Source organism: Protopterus annectens, chromosome 2.part1 (assembly GCF_019279795.1).
Source record: "Protopterus annectens isolate FY-2018-M chromosome 2.part1, PAN1.0, whole genome shotgun sequence".
NCBI classification, from domain to species: Eukaryota; Metazoa; Chordata; order Ceratodontiformes; family Protopteridae; genus Protopterus; species Protopterus annectens.
The window spans coordinates 782,839,813-782,861,353 of NC_056729.1; the positions used below are offsets into that span (position 1 = coordinate 782,839,813).

General features: G+C 40.4%; 1 protein-coding gene across 1 annotated transcript in view; it reads right to left on the reverse strand.

The window, feature by feature from the left end:
• PPAT (phosphoribosyl pyrophosphate amidotransferase) overlaps positions 1-21,541 on the reverse strand; it is a gene marked incomplete in the record, with an annotated part of 1,466,229 nt that overhangs the window by 134,997 nt on the left and 1,309,691 nt on the right. Inside the window, 1 exon segment of the mRNA XM_044062494.1 lies at positions 19,436-19,556. Coding sequence (XP_043918429.1) covers positions 19,436-19,556 — 121 coding nt within the window.

The following is a 21,541-nucleotide window of genomic DNA, read 5'->3' on the forward strand; positions in this document are numbered from 1 at the left end:
AGAATAATCCGAGCAATCCCTTAAAATTCATTTCCCTCTCCAATCACACTTTTTAATGATCTCTGTAGCAGAAGGTCCAAAATCTAGTTCTGCACCCAAGGAGGAATTCAAAATTTCATTTCTAACATCTGCTGGGGGGTTTTGAGAATGCAACCATCCTTGAAAAATTTTCCCAACCGTTCCACCCTGTTGCTATGGTTGTTTTATATGGCTGTGTCTGTGGCCTCTAACCCTTATCATAATCTGATTTCCAAAGTCCCTTCCTCCCCTCTTTCATTACTATTGTTGTATAAGCGGTTTATGTACTCTTTCTATCCATTGTTTTCACAGACACATGATACTGAATGCCTACCCAGCAAACCAGTATTGCTCTTGAATAAAACTCCTTATTATATATTGTCTCTTGCTCATTTTCCTGGAGCTCAGCAAAACTTGGGAGTCCTAGCCTGCATTCCAGAAGTGTTTTACTTGCATCCAGTGCCACACAGGCAAAGTTCTGATTGGATATTTTGAGGGATTGTTACCGTTTCCTGCTTTGGTGTGTGTATTTCACTGAATTTTTTGTAAAAAAAAAAAATAAATTGCTCTTCCTCTCTGTTACTGCTGTAAGACTGTCTTGAAACTGCCTTCAGTAAGAAATTTCCAGCTAGTTGTTTAACTGATGCATTGCACTAGTGGGTCTCTTCTACTGCTTCTACTCTTTTCATTCGGAGGTTTAGGTTTATTCATCTTGTGGCAGGAGGTGCCTGCCTGGACTATATGAATCAGAAAATATGCAAAAGGACTCAGTGTAGTCATTTTATTGGCCATAGGGCTCGTTAGTTAGCTTCCTGTTTCTTTTTCTGTCCTGCTATAAATTTTGCACATTTGCAAGGGTTAGCAGTGCCCTGTACAGTACCAAACCTCTAGAAGCCAAATTTTTCCTGTAGAATGTTCCATAAAACTGTACTCTGTAAAGCAGCAATATAGCGCAAATACCTTGTGCTCCAACAAGATTAGAGCAGCTATTCGGGAATTGAGTGGCAATACCTACATATTCAGTAGAATTTAGTGTTGTGTAAACATTAACGTTAGTAAAATTTAATACTGTTTAGCACAATCTGCCCCAGAAAAGTACTCTCATTAGTCGGCACCAATAAAGCACCCTTAACAGCCTTCTAACCCCAACACACCACCCCCTTGTAGCTCACAAATTAAAAAGACTCGGCAGTATGGAATGGATATGCAAGTTCATAACTTCTCTGTAGCCAGCTTGGTGGATATGGACATTTTCAGACAATGTAAGAATTGTCTCATGTTTATTGACAAGCACTTAATCTTTAATCTTTAAAGAAGCATACACAGTATGCGAGAGGTGTACTTACATAATATCCAAGTCAATGAGACACACGTGCTCTAGTGAGCTAAACCTCGCTACAACAATAAATAGAACATGCTGGAGAGACACAGTCCTGTCACAGAGACTCACCATGCTTTGGAACAAAATTCCACTCTACATTAGGCAGAGCACCTCACTAATACACTTCGAGTGAAACCTTGACGAGTGGATGGGTAACAGAAAATACACCCCTGGGATCACTTCATTGGCTCTGCTTGACAGAGGCTCAGTTAATTAATCAATGGGGCGGCGAAAGCAGACACACTCTGGCTAGGCTTATAAATGCCCTCGGGCAGATAGACTAGTACCTACCTATGAACCACTAGAGGCTTAACTCTCACATACAAGTGCCCATCAGATTGTCAAAACCATGCACACACACACACAAACACCCACCTCACATAAGCACACAACACACACACAGACTAATGTATGGTGAGGCAGTCAAAAGCAATCTTCCTAAACAACAAAGATTGCCTAGACCACCAAAGTAAAATAAATGCATAGAAATAAAATATATATATATATATATATATATATATATATATATATATGTGTGTGTGTGTGTGCGTGTGTGTATAATAAAAGTCACCATAGTCAAAGCTATGCTTCAGCAAGCCCAAAGGCACTCAGAAAAAACACCACCTACCACCACACATACTGGCACTCTCAGTGGAGCCCCAAAGGACTCTCATCATAGGGGACTCCATTAGAAGATATACTGATGCTCCTCTAACCATGCTTAACAAGGGGAAGATAACCATTAGTTGCTTATTGGGAGCCAGGATCCACCAAATCACACATGCACTCAAGTCATTATACTGCATGTACCAGTATGATTCCATCACATGTTGGTGTAAATGACCTGAGATGTACCTCCCTGGACTACATGAAGAGAGAAATCGTGGACCTTTCAGACTGTGTCTCGGGCTGGCATAAGCCTAGCATTCAGCTGCATATTACCATCACTGAGGATGACACCACAATATGAGCAAATGATTTTAACAACTTGATGGCTTTCTGTTGTCATTCTAGGGGATCCAATATTTGTCAGCTTGGGAGGACATGGTTAACATACCATGTTGCTCTGCCAAGGATGATCTGCACCTTTTCCCTTTTGGCTTTCGAATACAGGCTAAAGCTTTAACCACCCCCATAGTGCCTTTTTTAGGCAACGCATAGCAAAATCAATTCATGTAAAGTACAAGGTGTTACTGCTCAATGTCAGGAGCCTAAGTAAAAACTACACATCCTCCAAGCCCTCCTCACACTCAAAAATAGACATCTCTGTAGTTATTGAGATATGGTTTACAGTAGCAGAAAGTAAACCAGGAGTGTTAGGTTTCAGTGCCTTCCACACTTTTAGAACAGTACCTGCACAAACAAGGGCTAAAGGTGAAGGTGTCTCAATATACATCGATAAGCATACCGCTAGGGTGAGCAAACAGGATGATGTGCTGAAGTTCCTCCATGTGCACAACAGACAAAAGTACTGTACCATATCCTAACCACCTATAAGTCACCCTCCATGTCCCAAAAAGCAAACAACGCATATTTGGACCTACTGGAGACATTCAGCATCCAACCTAACACGCTACTCATGGGAGACTTTAATTACCCCTCTACAGATTGGGAATCCTACAGAGCTTTAAATCTACAGGTACAGAGACTCCTAGACTTCATAAATACAAACACCCTTGACCAAAGAGTGAATACACCCACTAGAGGCTCCAACATACTGGACCTCATACTCACAAATATGGGAGAATGCTGCACCCCCCAGTGTCTCATCCTCTCTAGTAAGGTCTGACCATAAGGCTTTCTCCTTCAAAATCAGTATCAGCCCATAATTCCATTAAAACTAGTAACAGGAACCATTCCAAAGCAAATCACCATAAAAGCCCTGTCTCTTTATTCAGTATCATATAAACCTCTGAGAGGTGATATTTGCCTGGTATACAAGGCAACCCTGGACGCTGTTTTGATGAACGTTTTGTAATTCCACAAAACAAACAGCATCAGAGCTACTAGATTAAAAAAACTAAATTTTAATTGCAACATAAATAAAAAGAAGTTATGTCTTACCATAACGATCCATCTGTGTTGTTGATCTTCATCTATTCTTGACTTGTGGGTGTATGGTTCCAATCCTCAGCACCAATCCGGCTGATATTACAGCTCATGTCAGCCAAAAATCTCTCGAGCTGCTAGTCTACCCACAATGCCCCTCTCCACATTACCGCAGGTTGAGTTTGCAATCATATTGAAGAAGGCACTCTCACTCCAGCCAGAAACCTTGTCCAAGGTATCCCTAACAATAAAAACCCAGTACAGGATGTCACTCCACCAGAAATCCAAAGACGGGAGCAGGTGGGAGGGACGCAAGAATAGATGAAGATCGACAACACAGATGGAACGTTATGGAAAACATAACTTCTTTATCTGATGTTGTCAATCTTCATCTATTCTTGACTTGTGGGACAGAGTCCCCAGCTACTTTAGATCCTGGGTGGCCCTATGGAAGAATATTCCTGACATCCATAGAACCAAAGCAGGCTCTCCCCCTGGAGACCATATTCAATTTGTCATGAGTAATAAAAGTATGTAGTTTAGCCCAAGTTGCGGCTGTGCAAATTTCTGACTTAGAAGCTTTAGAATGAAAAACAGCTAAAGTCGCCACACATCTCGTGGAATGTGCCTTCACTGGCATAGGCAGACATAAGTTTTCTTTCATGTAACTGAAGAAAATGCAATCCCTTAACCATCTTGACAGAGTAACCTTAAACACGGGTTTGTCCAAGGTTGCACTTGCAAAGGACACAAATAACTGTGCTGACTGTCTAAGTTGCTTAGTTCTATCCAGATAAAAACGTAACTGCCTGTGCACATCCAGAAGGTGCAGGCAGTATTCGCCCTTATTAGAAATATTTGGGAAAATTACAGGGAAGTCTATGGACTGATTGATATTGGTCTCTGAAATCGCTTTAGGAAGGAAGGTCGGGTTTGTTCTGAGTGATACTCTACCTTTACGGAAAACTAAATAAGGGCTTTAGGACATACAGCCTGTAATTCAGAGACTCGTCTAGCCAAAGTGATAGCTATGAGAAGCAATGTTTTCCAAAAAAGAAATTTTAAGTCACAGGTAGCTGCAGGTTCAAATGGGGGGTAAAGAAAGAGACTGTAGTACAATAGTCAAGTCCCATGGCTTGTGGAACTAATGTGATCGCTGCTGCCATGGAGTCCCAACGCCTACAAAATCTGCCGAGCTGGAATTTTGTTTGAGCAAAGGAGAGGGTGAACCTGAGATTGTATTTTGTGCAACCTATGGAGGGGAAGTGATGCCACACAAGAAAGAGTAATGATACGAGCTCTGATGAATTCCATATCCTGTGAAGGGGTTAGTTGAGACTTCGCAAGATTGAACGTGATGCCCAACTGTTGAGATAGTTCCAGAATGAAGTCCGTAGTTTGTAGTAGTAGATGCCTGGTGGAAGCTGTCAGCAGTCAGTCGTCTAAGGAAGAAAACACTTGGAATGCATGCAGCCTCCAATGTGCAGTGACTGCTGCCATGCATTTGGTGAACACCTTGGGGGCTGTGGTGAGACCAAAGGACACCACTCTGAATTGGTAATGACTGGCTCCTAGCCAGAAGCGGAGAAACTTTGAGTGTTTGTCCATCTTTATGTGGTAATAAGTGTCTTGAAAGTCAGTGCAGCACATCCAATCATTTTCCTCTAAGAAGGGAAGAATTGACTGAACCGTGACCATCCAGCATTTTGACTGTTGGTCAAATTTGTTCAGAATACTGAAATCTAAAACTGGTCTCCAGTCCTGTTTTCTTTGGCACTAAAAAGAATCAAGGGTAAAACCTGGATCCTAATTAGTCTGGTGGGACTTCTTATATGACTCTTTTTTTCTAGCAGGTTTTGTATCTCTAATCTTGCTTGATCTCTCTGACTGGGTGGAACATCGAGTTTTGCTGAGGTTCTTGGGTAAAGAGTAAAAGGGATTAGATAACCTCTGTAAATGATCCTTGGCACCAAGGCATCGATGGTAATGCATCACCAGGCGTTTGGGTGCAAAGAAAATCTTCTCCTGACTGCCTCTAAAGGTAAGCAATCGGGCTCCCTTTCAGGAGTGTTGGTAGGGTTGACCAGAGAACAAGTCCCTGGAACCCCGATTCTGCGGACAACCTCTGCCTCTGGGATGGCATCTTCCATTGTAACTCCCCAGCCCCCCTGCCCTGAGGAGAGTCCGAATCACATGTGTCCTGGAAAGGCTTCTGGGACTTTTTGAACTACATCTTACCACTCCTTTGATTCCTGGAATAGGAACGTTAAGGAGTGGAAAAATGTACGCCCACAGCAGACAAGAGTCTTTCCATCCTTTTCACACCTGGATAGAGTTTCCTTTACTATGGGTCCAAACAAAGAGGATCCGTCAAAGGGAGTACCGACGAAGGAAGACTTGAATGGTTCCACAAACTCACACAGATGTGTTCAAGCATGTCATCGAATAGCAACACCTGAACCTGCTGACCTGGTCGCCCCTTCAGCTGCATGCGCAATGAGCATTCATGGAATGGATGAATTCAAAATAGACTCCAGGGTAGCTAACTGGGAGGCCACTTTTTTGGATCTCTCCTCTTCAGCGACTGCTCCCGCCAGGGTATCTGACAGCTCTTTGATAAGATCCCTTTGAAGTCTAGTAAAGTGTGCCAAAAAATTCAAAGACCTGATAAAGAAGGTCAATGATACATAGACCTGTTTCTGATATCTGTCCATTGCCCTGGACTCTCGCTTAGGGGGATGTATAGTAGAACTTTCCTCAGCTATTTCTTTCTTAGTGGTGGCCGCTAGCACCATGGCATCAACTATGAAGCCCTTTGCTCAATGTGGATGGTCTTCAAGAGCAGAAAGAATCTTTTCAGGTCTCCAGGGGACAGGTTCTATAGAGTCAGGAGGCTTCCAAGCCCACTCAGGGATCAACTTAAGTCGTCAGCAGGTGGGGTCACCCAGGAGGTAGATGGGTGATCACCAAAGGCCTGCAAGTACATGGATTCCTCAGTGGAAAGGTCTTTGGGCTTCCAATCACTGCTCTGTTTAGGGATCTCAAGAATTTCTCCAAACAAGACGTCTTCCGGGGGTGACCATGGGGAACCCTCCCCTTCATCAAAATCCGTGTCCTCCGTGATGGATTCCTCTGGAGAATCAAGGGGTTTCCTTTTACATGATCTCTTCAGAGGAGGCTCTTCAGTGGGAACATCTGAAGAGGACTCAGAAGGGAGGACGCCTGTAGTAGGTAATTCTTGCATCGTTGGGGCTCGTTGTTCAGGGGTCGAGGTTGGCAGTAGAACAGAAACACCTGGGGTCATAGGGAGAGACTCTGGTAATACAGGAGGCACCTGAGACAAGGCAGTGGCCAAAGCTCTTTCCATGGCTTGAAAATCAGGCTCCCCTGAGGAGGGCTGGGAGCCTAAGAAAGACAAACTCGGAACCGGGGTCACACCCCATCCCGAGAAACCTACCTGACAGACTGGAACAGAGGAGGGGTCCTCTGTTGGCATAGCCCAAAGAGGCAAGGCCAGCTCCATAGAAAAACTTGGGGCCAGCTCGAACCCCTCAGGCCCCACAGTGATGACATGGACCCAGGGAATCGACGGTGCCAAAGGCACCAAAGGCATCACAGCTGGATTCGGCAAAGACAAGAAAGTTGTTGAAACAGAAGCCATTGGTACCTGCGAAGTTGGAGTCAAGAGCTCAAAAGCCTGTGAAGAGGTCAGAGGTGAAGAATGAGAAGGGGTCATAGGGGTGATACACCAGAGGGGACAGGGGGCTGAGAAGATCTGATCCACCAACCTTACAATATCCATTTCCAAAAGACTTCTGTTGGAGGGAACGGACAACCCAGAAGGACAAACAGGTCTCTCCAAGAAAGAGCTAGGGAGTTGTCCAACGAAGGGATCCAAGGAGATGGAAAAGTGGTCTTGGGTTGAGTGGAAATATTAGGGTTTGGCACCTTCTGCAGGACCGTGGGGGATATCAGTGCCGGCACAGCAGTAATGACAGTTGGTGCCAGTGTCTGAATCGTAGACATGGTTGGAATGGTAGTGGTCAAGTATTTAGTAAGTGTTGTGGTCACTGTCACAGGCTCTCGGTGCCGAAGATTCAGACCTCTCCAAAAGCTTCGGAAATTTAGGTTTCAGTTCCAAAGAGGAACTTCAGATGCATGTGCATGCTTTTTAACAGTCGGTGCCGAGGGAGATGTCGGCACCGAATGGGAGGATTTTGATCCAGAGGCGACTGGTCTGCCTTGGACAAGGCTTCTTTGAATGGGGCTTTAAGGAGCCCTTTGAGAATTAGTTTGTTTTTCCTCTCTGCCAGAGTTCTGTTACTGAAACCCTGGCAGATTGTCCAGTCAAATGGGGAACACCCAAGCAATACACACAACATTCATGGTTATCAGAGTTTGGCATTTTTCTGCTGTACTCTGTACACTGTTTGAAGCCCGTAGTGGAGCTTCTAGGTTTTTCCACCATTGTCCTGAATAAAAGGGGCAGAAGAGGCAGACAGTAAGAAAATAACGATGAAAGAAAAGAAAAATTCAGTCACACCACATCTACCAGCGATGGCAGAAAGATTACCAATGGCCAAGATAGAGGGGGGGGGGATACCAATGACGGTAGAGGGAAAAAATACCAATGGTAAAGGGAAACCACACACATTAAGGGTAGACCAAGATTTTTAAAAACTAGAGAAAAATGGTTTTCAGAGAACTATTAAGAAAAGAGAGTAAATAAAAAGTTTTACTTAGCTAAGATAGAGAAGCTGGCTGATGTGTCCTGTCGTAAGACCAGCAAATGAGATCTGAGGTACTGTGGAGAGGGGCATCGTGGGTAGACTTGCAGCTCGAAAGATTTTTGGCTGACGTGAACTATACATCGGCAGGATCGGTTCTGAGGATCGGAACCGTACACCCACAAGTCAGGAATAGATGAACACTGACAACATCAGATCAAATGTTAGACAGACAGATACGTTTCTTGTATAATTCCCATTCTCTGGAACAGGATCCTCAACCATGTGAAACAGAGTCCCCCTATCCCTATTTAAACACACCAATGGATGGCTAACTGGAAATTTACCCATGGGCTGGCTCGTATGTCTCTGATGGACAGAGGCAGTCAGTAAATCACCCCATAGACAAATCAAATCTTTGGTCACATCTAGGTTGCACACCAAGACCGTAGTGGTTGTTAGTCTAGTATACACCTATGAACCAGGCACACCTTCTCATAATAGTTCTGGTGGCATCAACAGAGATATATGCACACTTCAAATAATGGGTAGTCACTTGAGACACAGAAGAGACCAAGTTATATAAAGAAAAATTCTCCTCACAAGAGTAAACAGATGCCAAAATATTCCTCATATTTTCACAAGTGGCAAGCATAAACTTCAACATATGATCTTGACAGTTGAGAATTCTAAAAACAAGTTTTGCAGAATAATACACTTTTCCCCCAAATTTATAAAAAAACCTGCCCATCCTTATCAGAACGAGAATATTAACCAAATGTTTAGCATCAGCTGAATACAGTAAATTGTTAGCTGTTGGGTCTGATCTGGAATGAGTGTATAAAAACTTAAAAAGAAACTGAGGCACATTTACATATTCTATTTGCTTTATTGTGGAAAGCAGGCTGACTGCCAAGAAATCTGCAGGCTGAGAAAAAGCATTCTTCAAAGCAGACAGAACAGGAGAAACAGGAATAGGTTTCTGGAAATTCCATTTGTAACAAATCATAACTCCCAAGGAACAGGCAAACATCACTGTTTTCTCACTGAAAACCAATTTGTTCTAGAAATAGTTGCAGAGAAAGATAATCCTTCAAAAAGTTGGAGGAAGGCACAGTCTTCTCAGTATCTAAATCAGAAATCTGTTGAGACAACACAATTTGTCCCTCTACAATCACTTACAGGTTCACGGTCTTGATCCTCTTCAGCAAATGAGGAATCCCTGTTTGCTAATTGTACTGATCACTGCTGCAGTAGTATTAGCTATATTAGTTACATTCTACCAAGTATATAACAGCCAGCCAGCTTCCAAAGCTTCAGGGCACATTCCACACACCCAACCTATTAGTCAGCTCAAGCTGAGATAGAGAGAGAGGTTTGAGCACCAACCCCTTTAGAGTTTGTGTGTTAATGGACAGTCATTCGGAGTGCATTTTTTTCCTGTCAGTTTAAAAGCTGTTTAAAGTAACTGAAAAACATTTTTTCTGTTAAGAAAATGTTATTTTACTTTTTTGAGCTGACAGAGTTTAAAAGTGCTTTTCGCTGTTTTTGTGTGCAAAAACTGACTTTTAAAGACATTAAATTTTTACCAGCGTTTGCTGATGGTTTCCCTAGGAAAGAGGCACTATCTTCAGCCTGACCATGGAACAAACTACCGATCCCACAGTTGTCTTTCCTCCAGTCACAAAAAGAAAAAGTTAAGCAAACAGCCTATGCCACCACAACAGGTTAGCAAATTTCCTCAGCCACAGGTGTGCAACTCTGATGTGGCCCATAGCTTGTTCTTCAGACCACTCATCTTTTACCCTGGATCCCTTTGGCGTAGCACCTACAGCCACTCTAGGCTGGGGGTTAGCCATGTCCTCTGTGCTGTTGGGGTCCCCTCTTGGGCAATGGAGAGAGAGTCTTGTTCGTCCTGGGAGAGGAAACAGGGAAGGCTTCCCTGTTTAGTCAGAATGTTGCACCCATTCATGGGGAAGCTGCTGTCATAAAATAAGACTGCTGACCCTAATTTGTATGTCAAAAATAATCAGAAAACTAAACATGTATCTACTCCTCTTCAAATTTCCTTAGGCAGGAGTAGTTTACTGGTTCTGGCTCAGGGTTTAATTCGGACTACTGATCCTTCTGATAAGGTGGATTCTGGTAAATGAAAGCGGGATGCCTCTTTTCCTGAAGAGATTCAAGATTCTGAATCTGGACAGGAAAATGAAGGGATAGACACAGGGCTTTTTTTCTCAATTTTCTGATTCAGATATACAGGAGAGCTTAACTTCTGATTCTTCCTATGGGGGTTTCTCTTTCTCTGAGATGATTTCCAGAATATGCCAGTGTTTCCACAAGGAGAACACTGAAGCTTCTCTGTCCCTCAGAAAATATTATGAGCTGTTAGAGAAGGAATTTCCAGGCAACCTTCTGTACCACCTTAGTAATGGGTGCTGATCCTAAGCCTGCCCCTCCCCTCAACCCTAACCCTATTCCTTACCTTCAGGAAAACCTTCCCATAACCCTACCACTGCACAAGACACACTCGGACATACAAACATTTACAAACACACACAAACTACACTATTTCTATCCCCTAATCTAACCCTGACCCTAACCATAAAATACACAAACCTGCACACAAAAATACAACAGCTATCATTCACTCATCCCAGACACTAACCCTAAGTCACATACACAAACACTATCACTCCTCCAACCCCACTTACCTGTCTCAACATTACACGCCATCAATATTTCCAGTGTTTGGCTAGTGGGACCTTTGACGTGAAAACATACCCAGTGCGTTTGCTGAAGAAACTGCATTCAACAAAATGTAGAGGAACCTATATATATATATATATATATATATATATATATATATATATTTATATATCTGAGTCTACCCGGATTAACAAATTCAAAATAAATACTGAAAGTTTAGCTCCATTTGAGTGGATGAACCATAAAATGTAAAATGAAATACTACAAAACCTGTGGTACTTAAGAAGTCAATGGGCATACCTTGTTCTTTTGCATAGCAAACAGTTTTATTGGCAAAACAGAGATACAATCAACGCTACCAGGAAAATAAGCAATGAAAATCAGAAGCACAAAACACTGACAGTTAAATAGAAAGCATGGATCATTTGCTGCAGGCTCAGCTGCTGTGTGAAATAGGTACAGATGGTTATGGATAACAAACAGTTCAACAGTCTCACTGGGCTGTACCCTACAGAGCCATTAATAGTCTCTTTCAAGTCTTTTTTTGCACTCTAAACTGCCAGCACAGGTTCTCAGCTATAGCCCATACTATTCAAATACAAAGGGATTCAAAAGCATCTCACCAAGTAAGTTGTGAAGCAACAGTTGGTCACTAAAGTCTCAATACAATACAAATAATCTTTTATGTCTACATAATTTGCTCCTTCCCTTTTCTAAAGATCCCTTTATCAGTTCTTTTATCTCCTTAACTTGATCTGTCTGGCTTCTTACATCAGCTTGAATTTTCTGCAAGTAAACTGCTTTTTGTTTTTATTGTTAAAACAGAGGCCATTTTTTTTTGGGGGTTTGTACACCACTGTTCTACTGTTTGCATGCTATCCTGATCCCTGTTTAATTAAGACTATATCACTAGGCCAAAACATTTTCCTTGCCATTCTGGCTCACATGATATACTGTGTACCTTTGGCTTCTAAGATCACCTTGAAATTTCTGTATGTAAACTGTTTTTGTTCTTTAGCTGAGAAAATATTGTTAAAAACTGAGGCCATAGCATTTATAATCTGCTTTTGTGGGAGCTTGACAGTTTTGTAAAAGATCTTTGATTTGTTTTATTGGATGCTATCCTGGTCTTTGCTTAATTAAGACTGCATATCATTGGGCCAAAACATTTCCCCTGCCACTTTGGCACACATGCTGACCTTATTCACTGTGGACAACAAGCTGAAGTATCAGATTTGTCTTTCTTCTTATATCACCTTGACTCTTCCACCAACCCTCCCGACCTTTTGTTGCTGTCATTTTAAAATCCAGTATCTTTAGTTTTCGACCCTTATGGAAATCTGACTACCAAAGTCCCTTCCTCTGCTTTAATTAGTTTACACAAGTGACAATAGCAGTTAAGTACTTTCCACACCCATTGTTTTACATAGCTTCATACTACTAAAAGCTCACTCCAGAAACAAGTGTTGCTCTTGAGCTGTCCTCCCTTAATACAAATCATCATTTTCACAAAGCTCCCATATGCTTAGCATCCTTCTCACACAAACGAGAGGGTCCTGAATAAATCCTCTGCCACACTTAACAGATAAAAGGGTTATTTTACCATTTTGCACTTTAACTACGTATCTGCCATTTTTGCACTTTAAATAATTTTTCAAGTACCCTGATATTGTACTGTTTGGTGAGAACTACATTTTTATAAGTAATTGCAGTGTTACTGTCTAATTTGCTACTTTGTATTTTTGTTGGTACTTAATTGTTATATTTTCTGCAATTATGAACCTGCTGCAGAGATTCTGCACAGTTTCCTGTACTGTATATTAAATGCCTGCGCAAATCTGGTGTGTTTGCAAGGCTCTTAGCTGATTCCCACAGAGCTTAGCAGTATTTGGTGTCCTCAACACTGCCTCTGAAATGATTTTCTTGCATCACATGCCACCCAGACATAAGCTAAATACTTGTACTTAAAATGGCACTTCCAGAAGCTTTTTAAGTGATTGACTACTTGTTTTTTGTGTTTTATTTGCGCCGTTATCTGTACTTTCAGGTTGAAATTACTGCATTTGCTCAAACTGTCTTGCTAATGGTCTGACTGACTTGAAATCCCTTTCTATAGAAAGTTTGTTAAAGTTGTTTTGTGGTAGCATATACTCTCAAGCAATATTTTTGTGCTTTTACATTAAGATGAGACTGGGATATTCCATCAGTAAGTGGTCATCTAGTCTGTCTGAATTTGAAAACACAGAAGCTTACCTATAAAACTAGTACTAGGTCTGTAACCTGCAACTTAGTGACACACTGCATGAAGCTGAGCTTGCAGCAGCTAGCTTATACGTCAGATAGCATTGACATCATACCCTAGCATTATTCAACTCTAGTCCACAACCCATTAGATCAACCTAGAAGACGTCTGTAAAACCTAGTCCTCAAACCCAAACAGCTCACCCTAATACAGGTCTGGACAACATGGATATGCAATTTCCAAATGTCTCCATAGCCGGCTTGGTAGATAAAGGCATCCTGAGACACTGTAGCAATTATTTCATGTTCATGGACAGAATTTTAATCCTTAAAGAACCCAACACAGCATGTAATACATGTGCATCTACAATTTCCTTGGATGCAAAAATTTCACATACAAACAAGGTTGTCAAGAACACATACACTACATCCACCATATGTGGTGTCCACATATACAAAACACCTTTTGCTGAGACACTAAAAAGCAATCCCCCCAAACCTCAAAGACCTCCTAAGCCTGCAAACAGCAATGCCTATCTTCAGCAATCTCTAAAGCATACATAAGAAACAACACTAAATACCGCACATAAGCCTACATCCAATGGACACCGGAAAACAAAGCCCATAAAGCAAGCAAACAGTTTTCCAGGACCCTTATCATAGGAGACTCCATTGCACAACACAGACATCCCACTCACCAGACTGGACAAAGAGAAGATTATGGTCAGTTGCTTATCTGGAGCCAGGATCTGTCAAGTTACACAAGCACTCAAGTCACTGCACCACAGGTACCAGTATGACTCAGTCATAGTCAATGTGGGTGTAAATGACTGAAGACATACCACTCTGGATTATATGATGAGAGACATTATGGACCCCTTTGAATGCGTCTCTCAATGAGCAACATTCTATCTTCATGAGGGATGATGCTACAGTATGAGCAAAAACTGAATAATTAACAATTGGCTTAGTTTTTGGTGTTAATCTAGGGGAATCCAACATCTGTCAACCTGGGAGGACATGGTCAACAGACCACAATGCACTGGCAAAGATGGCCTGCATCTGTCCGCCACCCCATCACCCCCCCCCCCCAAGAGTGCTTGTAGACTTTGGTTAAAATTGTATCCACCCCCTTACAGAGTGTTTCCAGATTTTGGTTAAAATTTTATCCACCCCCTTGCAACTTTTTTTTTTTTAATGAAATGTCAAAGTGGCAAACCTTCCAACACTGCAAATAAAACCTAAAGATGTTACTGTTCAATACTAGGAGCCTTAACTAGAAACTCCATACCCTACAAGCTCTCCTCACTCTGGAGAATGCAGACATTTGTGCCATCACAGAGGCATGGTTTAAAGCTGCAGAAAGTACTCCAGCAGTGCAAGGCTACAGTGTTTCTCACACATTTAGGCTGTCAGCTGCACAGGCAGGGACTAAAGGTGGAAGTGTCTTGATCTACATCAGCAACAAGTATACCTCGATGTTGGGGTCCAAATGGAGAGATGAAAAGTCAGCAAACAAAGGAGAGGAGGAGTAATGCTGAAATTGAATTCATCCTCAAGTCTTGGTGAGTACCTTCGCGAGGTGGACCCTGTTTTCACAAAATCTCACAAAGGCGACACTGATATATAGACTGTATTTATATAGCATATTATCATGGACAAAAGTAGGTCAAAAATTGAAAGAAAGCTGAGTGTACAAGACCCAGGATAAAAAAGTACCCAGTCCTGGTAGGTGCACTGGTGCCAGGACTGGAAAAAATGACACTGTAGAATCCTCAAAATACAGAAACATTCCTACAACTGGGCCAGGCCAGGCCCAGGGGGAGGATGCCCCCCCCCCCATTGTAGAAGTAGCAGTCCGCAAAAATCACAAAAACTAATAGGCCAAAGAAGAGCCACAAAGACGATAGAGTGGACTGTTGAGGATAAGAAAGAATTTATATATTGTTACTATTAAGCAAAAAGCCCAGAATTTCCAGACACAAGATATACAAAACGATTAAGAGAGAAATTAAAGGAGAGAAAAATACCTTCGCAAGAAAAACTGTCAGAAGCTTCAAATCAAAATTTGCATTCATTAATACAACAGATTTGTAAAAAACAGTATATAGATCAAGAAACTTTGATACGTTTGGAAAAAGAAGCATTTGAGGAAGTATGAAAATATAAACAACAAAACCTAGAGATATTTGAACAATATAAAAAAGAAATATGGACATGGGAAAAAAAGAGAGATTTGATATGGTGCAGTATTTATGCAAAGGAGAAAGCCAAATTAATCAATATAAAGAAGGTAGCCCCAAAGATATTCAAAGAGAAACATAGGTAAAGGCATCCGGATATGGAAAATTTTACAATAAAAAAATATTACAAAGATGGAACGTAGAAAAGAAGTTTAGTAAAGTAGAAGCTAAAAAAACAGAAACTGAAGTTATGGAGTGCCTGTGAAGTGAAGGATTTGATGTAGCAGGTCTGATACCGGTTACATCACAGCATGATGTAGCGAGTCCCCAAAGTAAGGAGAAAGAGGAAGATCAGGAAATATTTGAAGAAGAAATATGGACATGGGAAAGAAAAAGTTTTAATATGGTGTAATATTTATGCAAAGGAGAAAGTAAAACTAACCAATACAAAAAGAGCAGCACCAAAGATATTTGAAGAGAAATACAGGCAAAGGAATATGGACATGGAAAACTTTGCAATGCAAAAAATAAGAAGACAGAGGAAAAGTAGAAAAGGAGATTAGTAATGGAGAAGTTAAAGAAATAGAAACTGAGGTTATGGAGTACCTACAAAGTGAAGGATTCTGTGCAAAGGAGAAAGCCAAATTAATCAATATAAAGAAGGCAACCCCAAAGATATTCAAAGAGAAACATAGGTAAAGGCATCCGGATATGGAAAATTTTACAATAAAAAAATATTACAAAGATGGAACGTAGAAAAGAAGTTTAGTAAAGTAGAAGCTAAAAAAATAGAAACTGAAGTTATGGAGTGCCTGTGAAGTGAAGGATTTGATGTAGAAGGTCTGATACCGGTTACATCACAGCATGATGGAGTGAGTCCCCAAAGTAAGGAGAAAGAGGAAGATCAGGAAATATTTGAAGAAGAAATATGGACATGGGAAAGAAAAAGTTTTAATATGGTGTAATATTTATGCAAAGGAGAAAGTAAAACTAACCAATACAAAAGGAGCAGCACCAAAGATATTTGAAGAGAAATACAGGCAAAGGAATCTGGACATGGAAAACTTTGCAATGCAAAAAATAAGACGACAGAGGAAAAGTAGAAAAGGAGATTATTAATGGAGAAGTTAAAGAAATAGAAACTGAGGTTATGGAGTACCTACAAAGTGAAGGATTCTGTGTAGAAAATCGAATGCAGAAAGCACCACAACAGGATAGAGCAATGGATATCCAATTTAAGGGGAAACCAGTGGAACACGAAGCAATTGGTCAGGTGCCATATCAAGATATTTTGGAGCCTTAAGTTCCACAGGAAATCACTATAAACATCCACTTGAAGCTAGACAGCAAGAAAAGGAACAGGAAACTGTGGAAACTCTGATGCAGTCAATGTTGAGGAGTGATAGGCCAGTGAGTTCCCATATGACAGAGCAACAGATGGCACAGGATGAAACTGAACAGAAGGTGCCACAAGAAGATGCTATAGAACTTTCTACAGAATGCCCACAGGAAATGAAAAACAAAGGATGTGTCCTCAGTTTAGAAGAAAATGAGCTAATAGAAGAGTTGCTTGATTTAACAGGCATGGACAGATATATTAAGATCAATGAGCGAAATAGACTGCAGAAGGTCAATAAAACCCAAAAAGTCAGAAGTCTGATAAAACAAATGAATGCAGTAATTAGAACTGTCCATAGAGATCCATGCGATATAACAGAATTATACAACGACCCCCCATTAATATTCCAAAACGTGCACGCTGATTGGTCAGCGTGCACGTTGTAAATCAGACTTATACTAATGGAAAAAGGTCCGGTCACCCAGACTTTTTCCATTAGTACGAGTCTTTTTTTTCTTACAGCAACGGAGAAAGCTTTTTAGAAAGTGTCTCACTATATTAAAGGAGTTTAACATAGCGAGACAGCTTTAAAAAAAGCAACAGACATTTGTCCTCTCCATTGTTCCCTTGAAAATTGTTTTTCCAGTCTGTCTTCTCAATCTTTTCTAATCTCCTCCGATTGACTCTTACAGTTATCATGCAGTATTTTATATGCCCTACTAATTATCCCCTTTTTAACAAAGATTTCTGTTCTAGATTCGACTAAAAGCTCTACCAGAGCATGTGTTTCTTTTAGGACTCCATTATCCCTCGCTCTTTGCCTATTCAGTGATATCAATCCCTCATAGGGAAGGCAGTCTCTAATCTGCAGTTTAAACTTCTTCTTGACCTTGTCACACTCTACCTTTTCCTCTGTAGTTATTTGTTCCCAATAACTTGGTACCTTTGCCAGTTTTCTCCATTAAATTCCAGCCCCCTCCTTGCATATTTTCCGTGCACCTACTTGCACTTATCCCTCATGGCAAAATCTCCTTTCTTCATTCCCATGTTGGCTTAGTTCTTAGAATACTTTCTGCAACTTTTTGAATAAAATTCTGTATGGTGGTTATTATTCTTAAGGATCTGCATCAAAAATCTCACCACCTCTTTATTTCTCAAATTCTCCCTGCTTCACCATCCTTTCTCACTTGGAAGTATAACCTGCTTGCATTACGTTTATGAGCCTTAACTGTGTAGCTCTAAAATATTCCTTCAAATCAAGTGATCCTATACTACCGTGGTCTACTGGAAGGATCAACTTATCCCACTTAACTCTTGCTTCCTTTCCCTCCCAGATAAATTCCCTTAACTCTTTATTAATTTCTGTATACAACTTCTCATCTCATTGATAAAAATATGCCCTCTTCTGAATATAAAACTAAAGGGAGTAAAAATGTTCACTGCTTGTATATTACTACCCATATCCATAAACAAGAGCTTCCAGTTTCTCAATTATTGCATTATCTTTTGTTTAGTCTCTTCCCAGATATCCTTACCTGCCATAACAAAAGACCTTTTAATCCATACCCCTAAATACTTACTCTTATCATGTCCCCATAAATATGGGTATTGAAGAATCAGGTCATGAGTGGGTACATCATTTACGGCTAAAGACTTTGTTTTATCTTTATTGATTTTATATTCTGAAAGAAGCTGAAACGGTCTCAAAATATTCCACAACACCGAGATATCTTTTTCTGGACTTATGAAGTATAAAACATCATTGCCTGCAAATGAAGCCAATGTTTCTTGATCACCACACTGATTATGTCCTTGAATTGAATTAGAAATACAAATCAATGTACAAAAACATGTTGTTTGGTGCCTTCTCAAATAAACAGAAGTCCATGCAAGACAAAGTACTGGATGAGCTAAATCTGAAACAGAGAATAGGCAAGGCTGTGATATTGGAAAAGAAAAAAATATTGCATGGACACAAAGGATTTGCCAATGAGACATAATCTAAGCTCAATGAAAATGGATAAAATATAGTACAGCAGTCTTAGTTTTTAATTATATGGAAAATTCCTAATGGTGTTTGATTATAGACATGGCAACAAAACAGTATTCTTGAGTACTCTGAACCAGCAGACCTTTCTGATGGTCAAGTTTTAAAGAAAGATAAACTTGTACTTTAGCGCTAATGTAATGCTTCACAATTTACTGAAATTTGTGCAACAAATCATTGATTTCAATAGGTATGTTAGCCAACATGCAGACCATTTTCCCATAATCAAAATCCTGATGATGAGGCTCCCACGGACCATTTTTACCATTACAAAATAATTATAATGTGCTGTATTACAACTGTTATTTTGTGGGGTGGGAAAGCATAGTAGTCATGGGAGGCCTCCCCTATGACCCCTGACCTCCGTATATATTAAACGAAAGAAAATGGAAAAAGTATGTTTTACTTTTCTCTTAAAGTGGTGTGATTCCAGAGATACCATATACAGGTATCAAGGGTGATGGGACACAGCCTCCACTGCAAAATCACCTGCAAATAGTTTATACTGTTTATTTTCACTGTAATAACAAAATTATCTTCAGGATACTTGTTGCTGAGACTCTAAATACAGGAACACTGTCCACAGCAACTATATTATGCAACTATGAACCCACTGCTAACACGGAGCACCTGCAACATAAAGAGACAACATGCAGAACAGATCTAGAACTGATGAATTTCATTAAAGGCTATACAGTCCTTTTCCAGTATAGCTTATGATCACTCAGCATCACTACTTACCAATATAACCTGCTAGATCATTAAATTCTAGCTTATTTGCAATCAGCTCTTCTTTTGTAGGAATGTTTATTCCCATGTAACAAGGATGCCTTATTGGAGGTGAAGCTACACGAATATGCACCTGAAAGAATAATAAAAACAACAATATTATATGTGAATCTTTGTTGTCATAATGAATTCTTGCCATCATGTGTTAAACAGGTGAATTACTTCATTTATGTCATGACTTAACATTAAAATAAATATATTTAAAAGACTTCATTGGATTGCGCCATAAACTATGCAGATCTCACAAGACACCAGTACTACATAGTAAAGTACACCTGAGTGAGGCACTCACCTCAACAGTAGATCTTTGACAGTGAATATCGCAGCAGTCAGCAAATGGATATCTTTTTACCTCCAGTGGTCTAAAATTCACCCTGTAGTATTTGCGGCTCCCAAGAAAAGATAAGCCTTTATCAGCCTTACACAGCTGGCTCTACTGACATAAAACTTGTGTTGTTAATTTTTTTAAACTAAAGTTGGCTTACGCCATTCAGTACTTCTAACAAGGTGTTCTTTGCCATTAAATATCTATAAAATAAAGCAAGGAAAAAAAAACCCTGAAACATAGAATTGTGAACTTTGTGGAAAATATCATTATTCATCAAATGTAGGACAGACAAAAGCAACCTGAAATCACTTTAATACAGAACTTCTGAAAATGTTCTTAACTTAAATGAGATAGGACTCTCGATGATTTTGAATTCTATAAACCACAGCTCCCAGAAGTATGGGATGGAGACTTAATTTCACCCTCCCCATCAACAGGGCAAGAGCCAGCTGTGGCAATCATCCAGAGTCTGAGTGATTTTCCATTTCTTGGTCTTAACTCCATCCGGGCAGATGAACTGTTCACTAGATGTAACTGCCTGTTACAATTCTTTATGTGCATGCATGCTCTAACAAATGGGATGAAGACTACCATGCAAATGCATCCTGGTAAAGGTGTCAGACCCAAGGACATGTCTACAGTCACAACTCTCTCTCTCCTGTAGGTCACTGCACTCCAGTGGGATGTACCACCTACCTCCTGACAAAATGGGTGAACTGACAGCAGCTGCTCACTTCCACCTGACCTCCCAAACTCCTTCAGTACCTGGTCACTGGCCAATCCCTGGTCATCTGGGTCACAGTCATGGCTTTATCCCTCTGCACTATGAAAGCAGGAATGCTTTTGCTTTAGACAGTTTTTGTCTTTAACCACTTGCCATTCCATTTCAGGCTAACATCTGTCTGGATTTTAGATGGCTTTCAATTCTCTACAAAGTTCACAATTCTCTAATGTATGTTCTGCCCCAAGATAAACTAAACAAAGCTGGATGTCCTTTGAGCAAACTGTATATCAGAAACACATTTGCTGGTCATTCTTTCTTCTGTTTCCAGTGATCAAACTTTCACAAAACCTGAACTGAAAAAGGGCAAATAGAGGAGCTAAAAGCTGGATTTTACTGAAATAACTTTTACAATGAGGCAACCCCCCCCCCCGATACCATTATATAGTTGACTTGTCTTCTCTACACCTAGTACTCACACCTTTCCAATGTCTGAAGTTACCAAACATCACAGAACAAAAAAAAACTTGTGTTTTGTACAGAAACAAACTATATGTTCAAGTCTAAACTCTGAATATTTAAGAAGGGTGCTGTGTGTTGGGGAGGCAGCCTATACAGTGGTGCAAAGGGCTTGTTTCCTTATAAAAAGTGGTAAAAAATCAGTAAAATTGTTTTATTCGTCTGTCGTACAACATTAGGGTTGTATTGTGGCAATGTGCACAGCTGAACTCAAAAGTCATTATGTCAAACCAGATTTGAGTTTTGCACAGCCACCAACAGGTGAATATCCAATATTTTTCCTGTTTAAGCCCAAAACTACTACAAGGAAATAAAATAAAATAAATGTTTTGAAAACTGTTAACACTACTGACTTCTCTGATATCCTATTTACGATTCAGGATGAAAAAAAAAACAGTAACTTACTGCTGCTGTTTCATCTGAACAGAGAGCTGGAAAGAGTCAACCAACTGTTACTGACCAGCAAGAAAAGAAAGTTGCATATCAACAC